This window comes from Engraulis encrasicolus, chromosome 11 (assembly GCF_034702125.1).
Source record: "Engraulis encrasicolus isolate BLACKSEA-1 chromosome 11, IST_EnEncr_1.0, whole genome shotgun sequence".
NCBI classification, from domain to species: Eukaryota; Metazoa; Chordata; class Actinopteri; order Clupeiformes; family Engraulidae; genus Engraulis; species Engraulis encrasicolus.
The window spans coordinates 46,633,262-46,653,261 of NC_085867.1; the positions used below are offsets into that span (position 1 = coordinate 46,633,262).

At 40.3% G+C, this 20,000-nt stretch overlaps 1 protein-coding gene across 5 annotated transcripts in view; it reads right to left on the reverse strand.

Annotated features, from left to right (window-relative positions):
- The window catches only part of LOC134458446 (bone morphogenetic protein 1-like), a 130,528-nt gene that overhangs the window by 46,670 nt on the left and 63,858 nt on the right, over positions 1 to 20,000 (reverse strand). For all 5 annotated transcript variants that reach the window (XM_063210769.1, XM_063210765.1, XM_063210766.1 and 2 more), the window contains exons 9-13: positions 19,671 to 19,773; positions 17,273 to 17,389; positions 15,634 to 15,779; positions 11,506 to 11,701; positions 10,325 to 10,450 (exon numbers count right to left, since the gene is read on the reverse strand). In XM_063210769.1, the coding sequence (XP_063066839.1) occupies positions 10,325 to 10,450; positions 11,506 to 11,701; positions 15,634 to 15,779; positions 17,273 to 17,389; positions 19,671 to 19,773 (688 nt within the window). The remainder of the gene's footprint in view (positions 1 to 10,324; positions 10,451 to 11,505; positions 11,702 to 15,633; positions 15,780 to 17,272; positions 17,390 to 19,670; positions 19,774 to 20,000) is intronic.

A 20,000-nucleotide genomic window follows, 5' to 3' on the forward strand; every position in this document is an offset into this window, starting at 1 on the left:
CATAAAAATGGACAGACAGCAATGTGCACAGATGCATCTCTAGTCCTATCACTACGGTTGAACTTGCCCTTTCTCGTAACTCGAGTTTGTCACTACTTTCAGTCCATCCTCCGTGCTTTGATGTGGGAGAGGATGTAATATTGATGGTTGAATGTTTGTGTGCACATGGTAGGCTACATAAGTGCATCAGGTGTGCTATTGGCCTAATTGTCTACCTACTCTCTATTTAGCAACCTACAGTAATACAGTGGCGAAGGAGTGAGCGTACTTTGTTGTTTTTGTTATAGCTGGGTAATAAGATGTAAGATATTAATTATAAACAATAACTTGATATAATACATGTATTAGTCTGATGGGGTGAAAAAAAGTTATTTTGACCTTGAGTGAAGGGCTCCCCCACCTCACGAAAGCCCAATTTAAACACTGATTATACCTGTGGTAGGTAGTTGATGCAGCACAGTGTTTGGAGATACACTATATCTACTGCAGTTGATGTAACAGGCATGATATTGCTTTATGTATGCATGGTGAATGAATCAAACTGTTGTTTTTGTGTGTGGCCCTGCGGTAAAGACTGCAGGGCTTCTCATTAGAAACATCCAGCGCCACAGCGACCATGGATTTGTTCCTTTTCTTCATGACGCCAGTAAATCCTTCACACATTTTCTCCCAACAGGTAACTTGCGTAGTCTAGTCTCTAGAGGCAGAGGTAGCGTAAATCCAATACCACTTGTGTTGCTTTCACTCTCCACAGACAGGATTTCTCATGCTTGGTAATTATCTAGGAAGCAGGCAGGCAGGCAGGCAGGCACACTGCCTCCAGTCAGACGGATCGGATGTTACACCCCCTAATGGTTAATTGGGACCTCTCCTGTCTTAGCACTAATCCTGCTTGTCTTGTGGTTTGCGTAGCGAATGGATTTGTCTGTACGTAAGTTATTACAATGAGCCGAACTCTCACCAGTTGAATATGCCATATAACGGTGTTTCTCAGCAGGAGTGCCGCAGAAACGTGGCTGATACATAAATTATGTAATTTAACATATATTTGTCTAAATGAATAAAGTATTGCTTAGTCAGTGCTCAGTGGAGTCTTTCATCTGTCATTCACAATGTAAAGTACATTTAGGTCGCCCCAGTAAGCTGCAACTTCGAACGAAGGTTGTGTGACGTCTCCACATGTGTTAGTTTTCTAAGCTTTTGTGGTATCCGATGACGATGCCATGTTACAGCTTGTTGCTTAGGGGTGCCTTGAACATTTTCAGTAATTGAAAGGGTGCCTCGTCTGAAAAAAGGTTGAGAACCACTGGAATATGCTGTAGTTCTGCCTTGCTACACACATCCAGTCACAGGAACGCCACCTGGAATATTTCATCTGACGACAGTCAAGGTTACATGACAATGCCTTTGTACTTATGTTATCCATGCATCAAAGCCACCCTCTGGACTTAATCATATCACAATCCATGGTCAATCAATCGAGCAGGTCAGTGCCTTCAAATATCTTGGACTCACAATTGACAATAAATCAAACTTCAATGAGCATGCCACCATCACACAGAAACGCGCACACCAGAGACTCTACACCAGGGGTGTCAAACTCAAATTGACTGAGGGGCCAAAATCAAAATCTGGAACAAAGTCGCTGGCCGAACTCAACAATTATTTAATAACACTTTCCCATCGTTAGTTAAAATGTGTCTGCGCATCCTGTGACACAGCAAATTTCATGTTCAAGTCATGTTGCGCTATGTGTATGTGGGCCAAATGTCATACATATTTGAAATGATCTCGCGGACCGAATAAAATGGCTCCGCGGGCCAAATTTGGCCCCCGGGCCTGAGTTTGACATCCCTGCTCTACATCATACGCAAATTGAAATCACTGTCTGTTGCCCCCCCATCTCCTTCTGCTGCTATACAAGAGAGCATCATACAGCCCCCTTCTACTCTACTGCTTCCCCTGTTTCTTCAACATACTAACTGTCACTAGCAAGAACAAACTGATCAAAATGTCTAACTTACCATCCAAGATAAAACACCTCTCCACCCCCAGCCTACGCAATAGCAAGAAGCCCAGACCACCCCCTGAACCACTTCTTCATCTTTCTCCCATTTGGTCACAGGTAAAGGGCCCCCCTGGACTGGCAAAAAGCACATTTCAAGAAAAGTTTTGTTCCCTCAGCTATAACTGCACTGAACAAACTTTTGTGACACACACACACACACACACACACACACACACACACACACACACACACACACACACACACACACACACACACACACACACACACACACACACACACACACACACACACACACACACACACACACACACACACACACACACCCTGACCCAATTAAGAATAAAACTCAAATAAATCAACAACAACACACACCAAAATATGATTATTATTTTTGGAAAATGATTTCAAGGCCCACTTGGAATACCTTCAGGGCCCACCACTGAACTACAGAATGTAGCAATCAGAGCCAATTCTGATCCACCTCTTCCTCTGTTATTCTCTGAGGTGAACGGAGCTGTGTGGCCCACAGTCTGAGACTCCATGCATGCTATTTAAAGAAACAAAGGAATTAAGGATCCAACTTGCCTTTCAAAATGAGCTCCTGTGTGGGTGCTCCAGTGACCCACAGGTGGATAGGTGTTACTGCCCCGTTGTGTGCTACTGAAAGTGCTTTGTGTGCAGTGCTTGCTATCGATCCTATGTTCAGCAATTCCTCTCTGAGCAGTGGGATTAATATCTAAAGATTTTATGAGACTTTTGAGAATTTCTGGTAACACTTTATTTTAGGGATACATCTATTAGCACTAATACATACAATGTTAATGCCTGCATAAGTAACTTGTAAGGAATGTACTAAGCAAACGCTAAGGCCTACTAGGTCCTTACTAAGGTTAAATTGGTAATAAATCCCTTATTGTGCATGAACAAGACATTTGCGAATACATGCCTAACAAATGTTTGATTTTGCTTTGTACATGCCTTACAAGTTACTTATACAGGTACATTGTATGTATTAGTGCTAATACATGTATCCCTAAAATAAAGTGTTACCGAATTTTTAATTGCATAGGCCTACCTATTGATTCAGTTATTAATTATTACTTAATTCATAACTAAATGAATCCCAAAAATGTAATTATACCTACACTGTCATATGTTTCTTTTACATGGTGAAACTGAAGACAAGTGTCCACACTTAAGGAAAATAAAGATTCATCCATTCGTTCATTAATTCACACATTGATTCATTAGACATTATAAAATGATCCCAGAGGAGGTGTTAGACTTTATAAAACCATATGAAGCCTTATGAAATGATTGCAGATAATGTGTTCTGAATCTCTGCTACAACATTCAAGCACAGATTATGGATAATGGCAATACATGTACAACTCCTGAAAGGTAAAAGAACGATGTGCGCACAAGGCTTTGTGTCACAATACATATTTTATATTAAATGCAGAAAAAAGGTCTGTGGGCATAAATTGTTTTTTTTGTTACTTTTTTGTTACTTTTTATTATTTTTTTTACTTTAATTAAACAAGCCTTGCGTGTGCCTCTGTCCATTACTTTTCAGTGCTTTAAGAAGATGCACCAAGGGACCACATATGTTGTGTATCAATAACACAACTCAACATGCTGAAAACAGATCAGGCATCACTCCAGACGACAAAATATGCCGCAAAGTACTGCATGTTGCACTACTCATGACAAAATATGCCGCACATGACGAGGAATGGTGTATGTGGGTGTCGTCCACGAAAGAAGCCTATCCTACAACCCAGTCACAAAAAAGCCCATCAAGAGTTTGCCTGACCTAATTCTAATAAAAATGAAGGCTAATCGGACTCAATAATCAGCATTAATGAGCCCAAGATCAATCCTTTCAGAAATTACCACATCAAAACTGTATGGTGTTCGGCATGAAGAATACAAGGCATGTTTGCCTAAAGTGAAACATAGTAGTGATATAGCTCTTATGCTGGGCTGGATGAGTGCTGCTGGTGCTTGAGAGCTGTTTCCATTGATGCAATCATGAATACATACTGTAGATGTATTGCTCTACAAATAGTGAAAATGTCACCATCACTCATTGCCTTTTTAATTGTGGGTCATTGTGTTCTTCATCAACTTGACAATGACCCTAAACAAACACCTGTGGCCAATGCTGATTTTCTAGAAAGATGAGAGTGATTCGGTGATTAAGTATGACCCCTGATCTGAACTCATTTCAACATAAATGGGGAGTTTTGAAGAGACAAACTAGGCATCAGTTTGGGATATACAGCATTCACTTCTGCACTACCGTCATTTCACAAAAAAATATATAATTTAAACTAGAAGCACTCAGAGAGCGCAGACCTCCGCCAAGGAAGCTGCTTGATACATTTGACTATGTTACACCCTAAGTCTTTCTGCCTTGTTTTTGTGGTTTTCCTGGTTCCGGTTCATAATCCGGAGCACCACCAGAATTTAATCACTTGTTCCTTGGGTCATTATCAACAAACCCACAAAGTTTCGTCCATATCCGGTGATTAGTTTCTGAGTTATGCTGCTGACAAACAAAGAAACAAACAAACAGACAGATGGAGAGACAAATCAACACGACCGAAAACATTACCTTCTTGGCGGAGGTAATTACAGTTGAGGACGGTATTATTAACCCCCCTCCTGAAATTAGACATTTCTCTTGATTTCTCAGTAAGAATGACCATTATTCACCGTTTCTGTTATTCTGGAAACAAATACACTGATGGAGATAATGTTCAATGAGTTGAATTTGGATTTTTCTATTGTTACGATGAGTTTAAACAAAAAAGGGCAAAAATGACAAGGACAAAATTATTAGCCCCCTGATCATTAATAGTCAATATGGCGCCATTTATTAACCAAGACTGACAACAGGCTCTGATAAGTTGCTACCTAGGATGGCACATGCCCCACTAGGGATTTTGGCCCATTTCTTCACTGCAAAGTGTTCTAGCTGGTCCAAATCTCATGGATGCTGAGCATAGACATTAACCAGAGACTCTCAGTGGGATTGAGGACTGGACTATGAGCGGGTGATTCCAATATCATGGTTTTAGTGTCCTTGAAGAACCTCTGAACTAATCTAAATGTATGCTTTGGGTTACAATGTTGTTGGAAGACCCAGCAATCCAGATTCAGACCCAGACTCCCTGTGTCTGAGGCTGAATAACAGACTAAACTTGATGCCCTTCCACTATGTGTAACTGTGGAAACTGCTTAGCCTCATTAGACCAAAGAAGCATTGGACACCTGCCTAGATGATTGTTATTGACCTGGCCTCACCTGGAGGTCCCCCCCCCCAAAGAAAGACAGTTGTTAGGGCTTGTCATCATATTGGGCTTTGGGGCCATCATCACAGAAGAACCCCTTTACTAAAGGCAGTGCATATCAGAGTGTTATTGAGCTTTGCCTGTGAACATTTGAAAGTCAAAAATGAGTTTTGAACATCTCTGCTTTCATCTGATGATATTCAATTGCACCTGCTTTGATGCATGAATTCTGCTTCTGTCAGGTGAAGAAAGGGATAGGCCTTGAATCGTTATAAGATGGTTTCCACAATTAAACATGGTTGTGGATGCATCATTCTGTGGCAGCCTCAGCCACAGGAAACCTTGTTTGGGTGTACGGCACCATAAAAACTGAAAATTATGATAGAATGTGGAAAGTGACCTTGCAAAAATATGCTCATAGAGGGAGTTAAGATCTTCACTGGATCTTTCAATAAGATAATAACACAAAACTTGCATGCAAAATAGTTCAAATGTTCTTCAAGGATACTAAAACCATGGTCATGGAGTGGTTCAGACCTCAATCCTTTAGATAGTATTTGAAGAGTGCTGAAAATGAATGTCCATCCTCAACATCCATGCAATTTGGACCAGCTTAACTATTTGCAATGAAAAAATTGGGCCAAAATCCCTGGTAGGACATGTGCCAACATAGTTAACAACTAATCAAAGTGCCTGGTGTCAATGTTTGTTCATAAATGGCACTGTATTGACTATTTATGATAAGGGGGCTAATAATTTTGTCCTTGCCATTTTTACACTTTTTTGTTTAAACTCATTGTGAAAATGGAAAAGTCCAAATTTAACTTATTGGATACTATCTCCATGGTGTATTCGTTTCCAGAATAACATACAGCTCCAGGCCTTTTTATATGAATTCCATGAAAAAGTTGATTTCCATAATTCCATCAATAATGTTAAACTGTCATGGATTGTAGATTCATGGCCCAGTTTTTTAACTATTCCAATCATTAAATTGTTTATTTTTACACATTTTGGTCTTCCAGCTCAAAAAAACCATGAATTGGGGAATTCACATCATTAGAATATTGTAATAAAATCACAATTTTCTTCATCAAAATTTGTCTCACATCAGTGCACATCAAATCAGTTGAACTTTGGTACTTTCTACACAACATGCAATGTTCAATACTTGGTTAGGACTCTCTCTGTCTTAATATTATTAATAATAACGGCCATGATGCGTTTAACATTGAAGTCAATGGCAGAAACAGTGCATGGGAGTAATGGAAGGCCAGATATCCTTGATGCTTTGCCGTCAGCTGTTTTTGTATAGCTGACCTGGTGTCCCACACTTCCCTCTTCAATATACCCGAAGATTTCCATGCCACGTTTTGGTGTTAACTCACCAGTTTAATTCTAACTCAACAGAAATTAAACCCCATTCATTTTCAATGGGGATTCATTTCTGGTTATTTAGAATTAAACTGGTGAGTTAGCGCCAAAACGTGGCATGGAAATCTACAGGGTATATTGAAGAGTGAAGTGTGGGGTACCAGGTCAACAAACAAGAACAGCTGACAGCAAAGCATCAAGGATATCTGGGCTTCCATAACTGCCATGCACTGTTTTTCCATTGACTTCAATGTTAAACGCATCATGGCCATTATAACCATTGCATGTTATGTAGAAAGTACCAAATTTCAACTGATATAATGTGACCCGAATTTTGATGAAGAAAAATGTGATTTTATAACAATATTCTAATAATGCGAATTCCCCAATTCATGGGTTTTTTGAGCTGGAAGGCCAACGTATATAAAAAGAAAAAAAAAATAATGATTGGAATAGTTAAAAAACTGGGCCATGAATCTACAATCCATGACAGTTTAACATTATTGATGGAATTATGGAAATAAATCAACTTTTTCATGGTATTCTAATAAAAAGGCCTGGAGCTGTACATTTATTAATAATGATCATTCTCAATGATCAATGAAGAGATATGTCTAATTTCAGGAGGGGGGCTAATAATATCATCCTCAACTGTATATAATTAAGCGGGCTTGCGGAGCAAGGACCTTGCAGAGCAAGGCCCGATTATAGTAATCTCTAAGTCCTGTTTTATTAAGCGGGCTTGCGGAGCAAGAACCTTGCAAAATAGAAAATGGATCTCCTCCTAGGCCTTTCGAGATAGAGACACCGTTCAAACACTAAAACGACTGGCTCGGCTTGGAGATCATGTATAGTTATAGGCTTGTCCGTGTCTCTTGTCGTTTTCCCGTTTTTGGCGATTTTGTGAAAGCTTGGGTCCCCATTGAAAACAATGGTGGAACCTTCATGAACCAAGGTTCCGCCACTCTAGAGATTAGAGTGTAGGAGGCTTTTTCGGTCATAAAACATCAACACTTTCACCTAGAAGTTTAGTTGACGCGTTGTTAGCGAGCTCTATGGGATGTCTCCAAATTGTCAAAGTTTCATCTCCCAACTCCCAAAACTTTTTAAATGGCAGGTTTGTAAAAAAAAACAGGCCTGGGTCTATAGAGGTTTACAGTCTTCCCAAAAGTGCCTTTTTCAAGAGATCAGCGCATGTCCCACAAGAGGTCCATTTGTGCCTGAACCGTTTAACCTATAAACTTCATTCAAAGACTGTTATCACATGCATGACTCCGATCTGTGAAAAGGACACGTGCCAACTCCTTTTAGTTTTTTTACAACGATCTTGTAAAGACAAAATACTGGGTCTGATTCTGTCCCCTGTTTACAGCACAATACTAACTGTCATTCAGTCAATCAGAACAGGTGCAGTCAATGAAGGGTTCCATTTCAACTGTCACTGTCTCAAGATTCTATTCTTAACGAGCAGGTGCGAGCAACCATTCTAGAAGTCTATTGTTCAGCTCTTCAATGCAATGTGATATAGTCTTGCTGGACTGTGCATGACAGCTAGCTGCTTGGCTTAATGGGAATGCATGCTGCTAGATTAGAGATATGGAGGTTGAGGGTTCGAACCCCACCCAAAGCCATGTTGATTTTCAAAATTATATCATATGCAGTGTTCCTTGGCCAACTTAAAATGCCATGTATGTCATTTAGTATGAATGGCAAATGTGCTGAATTACAGATATGGAGGTTGGGGGTTCGAACCCCAGTCGAAGCCATGTTGATTTTCAAAATTATATCATATGCAGTGTTCCTTGGCCAACGTAAAATGCCATGTATGTCATTTAGTATGAATGGCAAATGTGCTGAATTACAGATATGGAGGTTGGGGGTTCGAACCCCAGTCGAAGCCATGTTGATTTTCAAAATTATATCATATGCAGTGTTCTTTGGCCAACTTAAAATGCCATGTATGTCATTTAGTATGAATGGCAAATGTGCTGAATTACAGATATGGAGGTTGGGGGTTCGAACCCCAGTCGAAGCCATGTTGATTTTCAAAATTATATCATATGCAGTGTTCCTTGGCCAACTTAAAATGCCATATATGTCATTTAGTATGAATGGCAAATGTGCTGAATTACAGATATGGAGGTTGGGGGTTCGAACCCCAGTCGAAGCCATGTTGATTTTCAAAATTATATCATATGCAGTGTTCCTTGGCCAACTTAAAATGCCATGTATGTCATTTAGCATCAATGGCAAATGTGCTGAATTACAGATATGGAGGTTGGGGGTTCGAACCCCAGTCAAAGCCATGTTGATTTTCAAAATGATATCATATGCAGTGTTCCTTAGCCAACTTCAAATATCATGTATTGTATGTCATTTAATATCAATGGCAAAGGGGCTGGATTACAGATATGGAGGTTGTGAGTTCGAATCCCGCTCGAAGCCATGTTGATTTTCAAAATTATATCATATGCAGTGTTCCTTAGCCAACTTAAAATACCATGTATGTCATTCAGCATATCCCCAAAACGCAGAGCTACAACACTTTCAAGATGGCTGAATCCAAGATGGCTGAATTGTTTGGCCCATAACTTCTGACTGGGTGGATGGATTTTTTCCAACATTTCTTTTAGCTTTGTTTTCTCAATAGTACTTTGTTTCATCTCTGCCCCAAAAGGCAAGCCCGCTTCCAGCATTTTCTGTGAGAATGCAATCTAGTTGTTCCTGCTTATGCTGTGGTAAGCTTCACAGATGTTGTTTTCAATTTACTCGATGCACATTTTGGAAATAACTTGTGTGTACTGGAATATTGTTCAAAATGCTACTTTTCAAAAGGGGTGTTCTCGTAATTGCTGTGCACTGTATCTGGCAATTGCTTGCGATCGGTCACTGTGTGTCTTTCTCTGGCAAGTTATACCATTAAAGAACTCAAAAAGAACATCTGTCAGAAAAGAGGTCTCGGGGGTACATAGTGTGTGTGTGTGTGTGTGTGTGTGTGTGTGTGTGTGTGTGTGTGTGTGTGTGTGTCTCATTGTAGACATCCAGTTAGGACACACTACAACAGCATCCATTTGATTGCAATCTAAGGTAATCAGATAGGAAAACGGCTGATGTACGCTGGTAAATAATCTTATCAGATGCACTCAGATCAATCATCCAATCATGCAATTGGAAGCATTCATCTCCCTCTAACCCACCATCAAAACAATACATACAATGCAACAGGGACCTAATTCTGTGTGTGTGTGTGTGTGTGTGTGTGTGTGTGTGTGTGTGTGTGTGTGTGTGTGTGTGTGTGTGTGCGTGCGTGCGTGCGTGCGTGCGTGCGTGCGCGCGTGAGAGACAGTTCTTCAATCCATGCACTCTGACCATAACGAGGGCTGATTGTGGACATATATGTGTTATGGATAGCTACTGTAGAGGGATCAGTGTTCCTGTAAGCTCATGTTGTAGAATGTTGTGTGTGTGTGTGTGTGTGTGTGTGTGTGTGTGTGTGTGTGTGTGTGTGTGTGTGTGTGTGTGTGTGTGTGTGTGTGTGTGTGTGTGTGTGTGTGTGTGTGTGTGTGTGTGTGTGTGTGTGTGTGAGTTTGTGCATGCATGCACGCGCCCAACTTGCACTCACCCTCGCAGCTCTTCTTGTCTGCTGCGAACTCATAGCCGGGATCACAGGCACAATGGAAGCTGCCCAGAGTGTTGACACAGCGCTGCTCACAGCCCCCCTTGTCTGGGGTCGCACACTCGTCAATCTCTGCACAGGCGCACAGCACAGCAAGAACAGGCATGATTGATCAATAAGGTAATGTAGACAAAGAAAGAGGCAAAAAAAGACAAGGTAGATAGATAGATAGATAGATAGATAGATAGATAGATAGATAGATAGATAGATAGATAGATAGATAGATAGATAGATAGATAGATAGATAGATAGATAGATAGATAGATAGATAGATAGATTACACTTCAGAGAATACAGTGGCAGAGTAGCTCAGATTGAGCAGAGGAGCCACACAGGATTCAGATTTCATCTAATTTCAAAGTTGGGCTTTTAATGTAAGAAAAGGAGGACTCCAGACTCTTCTATTAAATCAGTACCACTGGTGGTACTAGAGACATCTCTGGTGGTACTTGGAAGAATTTATTGTTTGTGCATTGATTTTAAGGCTGATCAAGTTGTTGCGGTCGAAAATGTCTCTTTGGTATCACATTTCGTAATATTGAACTGTATGAATCTGAAAACATAATGCAGAATGATACAAGGCAAGCAAGAAATTTAAAACACACTTGCACTGAATGTGACCATAGCTGTTGAGGCCGTTATGAATCCCCACTGTATTGACTGGCAAAAGTGAATATGGAAGGCCTTTGCTGAGATATTCTAATGTTGGTTGTCAAGCTCAATATTTTCTTGGGTGGTACTTCACACAAAAAGTTTGAGAACCACTGTATTAGATGATTTACCTTCTGACTTAACCTGGTTTACTCCTGAACCAGCTACTTAGTATAGGCCCCATGGCCGTGACTAACATTGAGGACACAGAGGTCATGTCCTCTGTATTTTTTTTTTCAGTAGTGTAAAATCTATCTATGATGAAAATTGATATATGATCAACAATGATAAACTCAGTCTGTGTATACGGCACCCCCATTTATCTTCAAGGCAGTGATTAATGAAAACAAACTTAAGAGTTTGACTTAAGTGTTTGAAGCATTCTACATGTACTGTATGCAGCACAGTGCACAGTGTTTGACCTCGGTATTTGAAATTGTCTGGTTACGGCCCTGATATACCCCCATGCATCTTACCCTTGAAGAAGTTAGCCGAGAAACCAGCCTTGTTGACGGAGCCGTCCGAGACGAATTTGAGCCACAGCTGGTTGGAACTGGTCTTGATGTCGCTGGGTTTCTGGTACCCACAGAAGCGGCCCAGAAGGGGACTGGACTCCGAGTCTCCGTCACGGACCTCCAGGTAGTCATAGGCACAGCTGTCGTGACGCTCAATCTGTGGAAGTCAGGTTGCATTACAATACATCAATACATCAATAGTGGTTATTTAGGTACAATACATTGTACCTAAATAACCACTGTAAGCATAATGTAATGCAATGTTATGGATGTAAAATCTGTGTACTTATTAGCACTCGCAACACAGTGTTGTGATGGTTGTAAAACATTTGGGCTGCCTGGCCTTCATAAACTTTGTTTGATAAAATCATGGCGCATGATCATGGCTTTTTGAACTAGAACTAATTAGACATTTGTCCATGGGACAAGTCTTTTTTCTTGGTCAGATTCATTTTTTACTTGTTACAAGCAATATGCCCTATGCACAAATGCACAAATGTAGAAGACTAAATATTAAGTTCTAAAATTACTAGTTATTGGGTGATTTTTATTTTTTTTACTTAAATTAAGATTGACCACATGCTTTTGCTTGAAGATAGAAAAGTAAACTTGCTAAAGTTTCATTTTTCCGATGTACAAGTATCTTGCTCAGGGGCACTTTGGCCATGGATGCATGTGTAGGTCGGAGACCACCCATATTCATCCAACTGGTAAGGACGAAGGTCATGCAATCGAAGGGTTGAGTCAGGAGAATGTGGATGGTTTTCTCTGACAATTTTGGATTATTCCTCTATGACAGCGGTTCCCAAACTTTTTTCCCTGCGCACCCCCTTGTACATTTCAGTGTGGTTCGCGCACCCCCTAAGTGAATGTTTTGGTGTGCTGATGGCCACTCAAGTGTGGCTTCACAGCACAAATCATCGAGTCATTTGGGGAATCCTCATTTCCCATAGACCTGATGTTTCTTCCAGCATACAATTCACCATACTACTTAATGTTCATTAATGCTGTATAAAAAACACTCCATTGCTCAATTCAGCTCGTGCACCCCCTTGTAGCAGGCCACGCACCCCCAGGGGTGCATGCACCCCAATTTGGGAAACCCTGCTCTATGACACTGCATTATGCAACTTTGCACCTTCTCACAGAACAAAAACCGCCTTTGGCCATTACGATATACAGTACAGTACAACATGTGCTGCTCCATGGTGATGCTGCCATGATATGCTGACCCATTTGACTGCCCTGGTCGGGACTGTACTGTGCTGCACTGTGTCTTGTAAACCAGTCTTGTTCTTGTCTTACAATACGATACGATTAGACTTCATTGTCAGTTTTCACTGAAATTCTTTTTGCGTCTCTGAGCAACACTGGCTTAAGTCAAGACATACACATAACATCACATCACAAGACTATTGCACAACTGACAAAAAAACAAAAACAAGACAAAACAAAACAAAAAACAGAGGACACAGGCCTATATACAGACATACATGCATACATACATTACATACATTACAACCCACAAAACTTCCTACCAACATGGAGTGATAGCTCTATGCAGTCTTATGACTGCTCTTCTTGTCTTTAACTTATATTCTTCTTGTTCTGTTGTTCATGACTGTTGTTCATTACATAACTTGTTACTCTCTGTTATTGGTCCTGTCTTGCACTTTGGGTAGCGGAATGGCATGCATATTATTCGAAAGAGGAGAATCTAAGCTCTCGAATACTACTCCACATAGCCCAATTCACTACCGCAATTGTCTGTACAAACATGTATGTAAAAAAAACCTTTTCCCTTGCCAGTCACGACTCTGCAACGGTGACCCTGTGAGAATTTGGTGCCCTACGCCTATGTACCGGGATCATTTGATTTTCCCTTTCATTTCATTTTGTTGAATAATAAAATTGAGATGGATGTTTATTCTTTCAAGAGCTAGATGCGTGCCCCATGTGTCTGGCCTTTTCCAACAGCTATTTATTAAGAGTTATTGAGCTTTTACGGTACACAACGACCTTGCCACAGCACAGCCTTGCGATGTTCCGTGTTCAACCAGAAAGGAAAGGTCACTTTCAACAATGAGTGGCAATTAGGTCAGGATGAGAGCATTCTGCGTTGCAGGGATGGGCTGGGCTGGTAATCTGGCATAGGGGGCATTTTCCCGGTGGGCTGACAGTCCCCAGGGGCTGATATTGGTGTTTTTTGTTTGTTTGTTTGTTTGTTTGTTTGTGTTTTCTAATAGACTGGTCAAAAGAGGGGAGCAAGAAATTGGTCCATCTTCAATATAGACTGTGGAAGGAGTCAATCAGGATATACAAAGCGGATTCCAAAAAAGTTGGGACAACTGGTATTTTGTGAATAAAATCAAAATGCTGGCATTTTCAAAACATTCAATATGTCAATAAGGTAGCGCATTCTGTATAGACAACATATCAGTTGTTAAAGCCAAGCAGAATGATTGTTTTGGGGTAATTATGTGATCATTTAAAATTGAAGAGTTCAGATGCAAAACCCCCTAACTCCATTTCTGAAGACCTGGACTTCCATATTTTTAGAGAACCCCGTTGTTGGTTGGGTTTACATTTATGTACTTCATAATACATATAAATAGTTATATTACATAAATAAAATGAAAAATATGCAAATTCCTTAGCTTTGTATTAAATAAAAATGAATTAAGATTATTTTCTGAAAAGGCACTTAGGGGGTTTAGCATCTGAACTCTTCAATTTCACCCTTGCAACAAATTCCAAAAAAGTTGGGACAGGGCCAAGAAAATGCTTTTTATGTTGGATAAGACTAAACACAACACAAGGGAGGAGACTTAACATTTAAATACTTTGACTGATGGCATGGTTTTATTTAAAAAAAAAATATTTTGATATGCGAGACATGATTTCAGCAGCTCAACTGATAGGTGTGTTCTTCGACTTGTTTACCTTCTTGTTATGCTTAATATGTGGCATATCCTGACTGCAAGAAAACAATTTTGTCACCTGTTTACTCTTATGATGGAACCACACTGTTGGAACATAGTAGAGATTGAAATTTGCCATCATTGTGGGGCAATATCTAAAGGTTGTGCTCCAAAATATAATGCCTTGGTAGCTATGTATGCTGTTTAAAGTCTGAATATATCATTCAGCCCTCATTTTAATGCTCTACATGAGTAAGAAGACCATAACCAAGGCATCTCTGCACCCCTTTACCATCATATATGCTGTCTTTCAGACTGACCACTAAATCAAGCTGAAGTATTAATTTTCTTCATAAACTGGAGGGTGCATGACTCCATGATTTTAAAAAAGAATGAAATATTTTCCATTCTGTAATCAGAGGACAGTTTCACATGTCTCCTATGTCCATCTAGAATGAGCTTTGCCACTTGCAACACTGTTTAATGTCTGCATCATGTGCCTTAATCAAGTGTTGTGTTTATGGTAATTTTTTCAACAGCTGTCATTGTTGGAGTGTCATAGTTTGCTTATTGACGATGGGTATGTCATGATCTCATAACTCGTGCAATGATTTTACAGAACTCTACATTACAGAAATAGGCCTTATATGCCTGCAATTTTGAAAATTCAATCTTTCTGTGTAATAGATCAGCAATTAGTCCCTCAAAATCTTCGCTACTGAGTGCCACAACCTCTCTGTGGTGGTATTTTATTTGTGCATTCATGTTGGCAGTCAATATAGTTCCTTTCAAAATAGTCCTCCTTGTGTTATTTTTAGAGTTATCGAACTATTACAACATTTTTTTGGCCCTGTCCCAACTTTTTTGAGATTTGTTGCATGGGTCAAATTTTAAATGACCACATATTTCCCTCAAAACAATGCTTTTGCCTCATTTTAACTGTCCCTATGTTGACCTTGTGCCATTGTGCATCTTAGGCATGGATTGAATGTTTTGAAAATGCCAGCATTTTGATTTTATTCACAAAATACCAAGTGTCCCAACTTTTTTGGAATCCGCTTGTAGTGCGAAAATGACTTGTGCGTGAATGTAAAGGGCCAGTTTAAACCAAAACATGCCCCAGTGCTTTTGTGGTCCCTGCCCGGCCCGCGTCCAGCCCTGCACTTACCTCAAAGGACTGAAAGCTCAGGCCGACTTGGAATCCCTCGGCGACGCTGACCCTCCACACGCACAGCTTGTGGGGCCGGTAGTCGTCCGGGTAGTTTGGGGATTGTATTTGGCCGCTGTCACGTGCGATCTCGCCACCGCAGATTGCTGCAGGGAGGAAAGGGTTAAGACCATTGGGCTGGTGTGTATGCGTACGTGTGTGTGTGCGTGTGTGTGTGTGTGTGTGTGCGTGTGTGTGCGTGTGTGCGTGTGCGTGTGCGTGTGTGTGTGTGTGTGTGTGTGTGTGTGTGTGTGTGTGTGTGTGTGTGTGTGTGTGGATCAATGGATGCGTGTATTTGGTACAGTATGTGTACATCTGTGCGTGCGTGCATGCTTGGGTGGTATGTGCACGCTAGGGTTGGGCAATATGACGATATATGAAGAGTTCAGAAGCAAAACCCCCTAAGTGCTTTTTCAGAAAATAATCTTAATATTAATAATATTATTAATATAGAAGTGCAGGTCTTCAGAAATGGAGTTAGGGGGTTTTGCATCTTAACTCGTCATATATCGTTATCGCGATGTAAAAGTGGATATCGTGACCTTTCTCCTATATCGTAATGATAGTAATTTCATCCATTTTAAACAATTGAATATCATTTAATTACATTTCATGTTGTCACAATACACATTATAAGTTAATGTAACTGTAAAAATAAGAATAGAGAGATCCATTTTAAAGAAAGGTTGTTTTACGACATAAAAAAATAAAGAGCAAATAAAGAAACTAATGTATGCAGTTGTGCTATATTGTGATATATATCGTTATCGTGATATAAAGTAATCCATATCGTGATATTGTTTTTTTTCCATATCGCCCAGCCCTAGTGCACGCTCCTTTACTCTCATTTCGTTCACCACTCAGACAGACTCAGTTTACTCTGGCAAACAGCCTATTTTCTTTGACAATACTGTAGTACATAATTATATAATAATCTTTGAAAAAAAGTATGGCTCTTCCAAGTAATTAGCTTTAGAAAGCTACTGTACTGCCTTTCTATAGAAAAGAAAGAAAGAAAGAAAGAAAGAAAGAAAGAAAGAAAGAAAGAAAGAAAGAAAGAAAGAAAGGTCATTCCAGCAAATACAGTGAATGAAACTTTTCACAAATTGGAAGCGGATTACGCGTCAGGCTAGGAGGTGAATGAAGCCCTAAAATAGTGTACAATTAAAATCCAGCACATTTGTTCACCTTCGAAGCACAAGGCTATTTTTTCCGCTAACATGCTCACTGAAATAAACGCACGTATGCAGGCACAGCGACTGTTGCTATGCTAATTAACCTGCGAAACACTTTCATCACTCTCTGTCTCTGTCTCACTCACCACCCCCCCCCACACACACACACACACGCACGCGCGTGCACACAGACACACAAACATACACACACACTCTCTGTCTCTGTCTCACTCACCCCCCACACACACACGCACGCACGAACGCACACACAAACATACACACTCACGCTCTCACACACACACACACACACACACACACACACTCACACTCAAGCTGTGTATTGATGGGCAGTGAGTTTACATCCACATTAATAGATGACAGATTCGTATTGGCGTTCGTGTCGGTGTTGGCGTTGGTTTGTTTACCTTCATAGGAGATGGCGAAGCCTTTGCCCACCCAATTGCTGCTGCTCCGGAACTCGATCCAGAGGCGGCTGTCGGTGGAGACGATGGTCTCTGGAAGTGTGTCTCCACAGAAACGGCCTTCAGTGAACACACACACGCAGGCAGGCAGGCAGGCAAGCAGGCACACGCACGCACGCAGGCAGGCAGGCACACGCATGCACGCACACACACACACACACACACACACACACACACACACACACACACACACACACACACACACACACACACACACACACACACACACACACACACACACACACAGCTACATATTTAATGTGAGTAGTGTGCAATGTAATAGCATTTGTTTTTTTTAAATGTAGGATAACGGTCTCACATTATTTTATGCCCCCTGAATATCAATAGGCTAACATGCACTCGCCTCCAAAAGAGTTGTCGCCTACCCATCTGTTTGGAATAACAGCTAATAACCTGACTTTCAATTAATCACTTGGCTTCAGAAGTCACTCATATGAAAGCTACAACCCTCTCGAATGAAAATGTATGTAGAAAAATAAATTTCCTTCACCAAAGAAAGATTGACCCTTTAATGAACACAGACAGGGCAGATTTTGACAAGACAAAAGTTTTGTCGCCTATCGAACACGATGTGAAAATGAGCAGATAAGTCACTTCAAAACACTTCAAATACGCAGATTGGGTGTCATACTTAATCACTGGTTCACTCACACCTCTCCAGAAAATCAACTTTGGCCTTAGGTGTATGTTTAGGGTCATTGTCATGGAAAGCAACACAATGAAAATCAATGGAGTTCAATGAGAGATGGTGACATATTTGCTATTCGTAGAGCAATACATTTTTAACTTCATGATGTAATCAATGATAAAAGCCCTCACACACCAGCAGCATGCATGCAGCTCCACATAAGAGCTGTATCCCTCCCATGTTTGACTTTAGGCACCATGCATTTTTTCCAAATTCTTCACCTTTAACACCAAAGAAGTCTCTCCCACTGTCCTGTCTCAAAAAGCCAGCCAAGAGTATGTCAGGCCTAATTCTGACAAAAATGAAGGCTAATGGGACTCATACTCTGAAATCAAGATCCCAAGATCAACCATTTTAGAACTGATAGCATCAGAACTATATGGTGTTGGAGATGAAGAATATGAAAAAAGAGAAATGGTGCATAAAGTGAAACATGGTACAGGTACAGCTCTTATGAGGAGCTGCATGCATGCCCCAGGTGTTTGAGGGCTTTTGTCATTGATTAAATCATGAAGTTAAACATGTATTGCTCTACGAATAGCGAATATGTCACCATCTCTCATTGAACTCCATTGATTTTCATTGTGTTGCTTTCCATGATTACAATGACCCTAAACATACACCTAAGGCCAAAGTCGATTTTCTGGAGAGGTGAGAGTGATTCAGTGATTAAGTATGACACCCAATCTGCGTATTTGAAGTGTTTTGAAGTGACTTATCTGCTCATTTTCACATTATGTTCCATAGGCGACAAAACTTTTGTCTTGTGAAAATCTGCCCTGTCTGTGTTCAATAAAGGGTCAATCTGTCTTTGGTGCAGGAAATTTATTTTTGTGCATACATTTTCATTCAGGAGGGTTGTAGCTTTCATATGAGTGACTTCTGAAGCCAAGTGATTAATTGAAAGTCAGGTTATTAGCTGTTATTCCAAACAGATGGATAGGCGACAACTCTTTTGGAGGCGAGTGTACTGTATTTTGGACTCAGGTACTGTATACAGTCAGAGTCGCAAACGCAACGCAAACACATACACACACACTGATCTCTGTCTATCTCTCTCTGTGTCTCACAGTCTCTGTCGCACACACACACGTTCCTAAGCCATTTCCATAATGTGTTTGTGTTGTGGGGAGTGTTTTTGTTTTTGGGTGCCGTTGGGGCTTTAGGTGGCACGGGCCGAAAGGCCATCCTTACTTCTCTTCCTCTCCTAGTTATATAATGGATACAGATAGGATGGCCCACATCTTGATCAAAGTTGTTCTTTAAAAAAGTGTATATGTGTTAAATGGTTAAAAGGTGGGAAGCTATTTAAATAAAGGATAAAAAATATAAATAATTAATTAGTTAGTAATTAGATAGAATAATAAATAGTATGGAAAGTATAATAAAAGACATACAATAAATAGCCATACTGTGTGTGTGTGTGTGTATATATATATATATATATATATATATATATATATATATATATATATATATATACATACAGCTATTTCTTTATATAAATATAAATAAATAAATATAAATTAAAAAATATATATATATTACAGAATTCATGAGTGACTACTTCTACTTCTACTACTGTGTGTGTGTGTGTGCGTATGCGTGCATGCGTGTACAGGGTGTGAGGACCTTTCAGTGGGGAGTTTCTCCCGTGGCCATCTCGGATCTCCACATGGTCGTACCAGCACAAGTGGCTCTTATACAGGTCCATAGAGGTGAAGTTCAGAATGATCTGAGAGAGAGAGAGAGAGAGAGAGAGAGAGAGAGAGAGAGAGAGAGAGAGAGAGAGAGAGAGAGAGAGAGAGAGAGAGAGAGAGAGAGAGAGAGAGAGAGATGGATGTACTTATATAGGATATAGGAGAGATATGGATGTACTTATTTTCTGCTTCATCTTCTGAGCACCTGAAGCTTTTCATATGATTACCCCACAGACACAATTTATTCCTCTCTTTATACCAC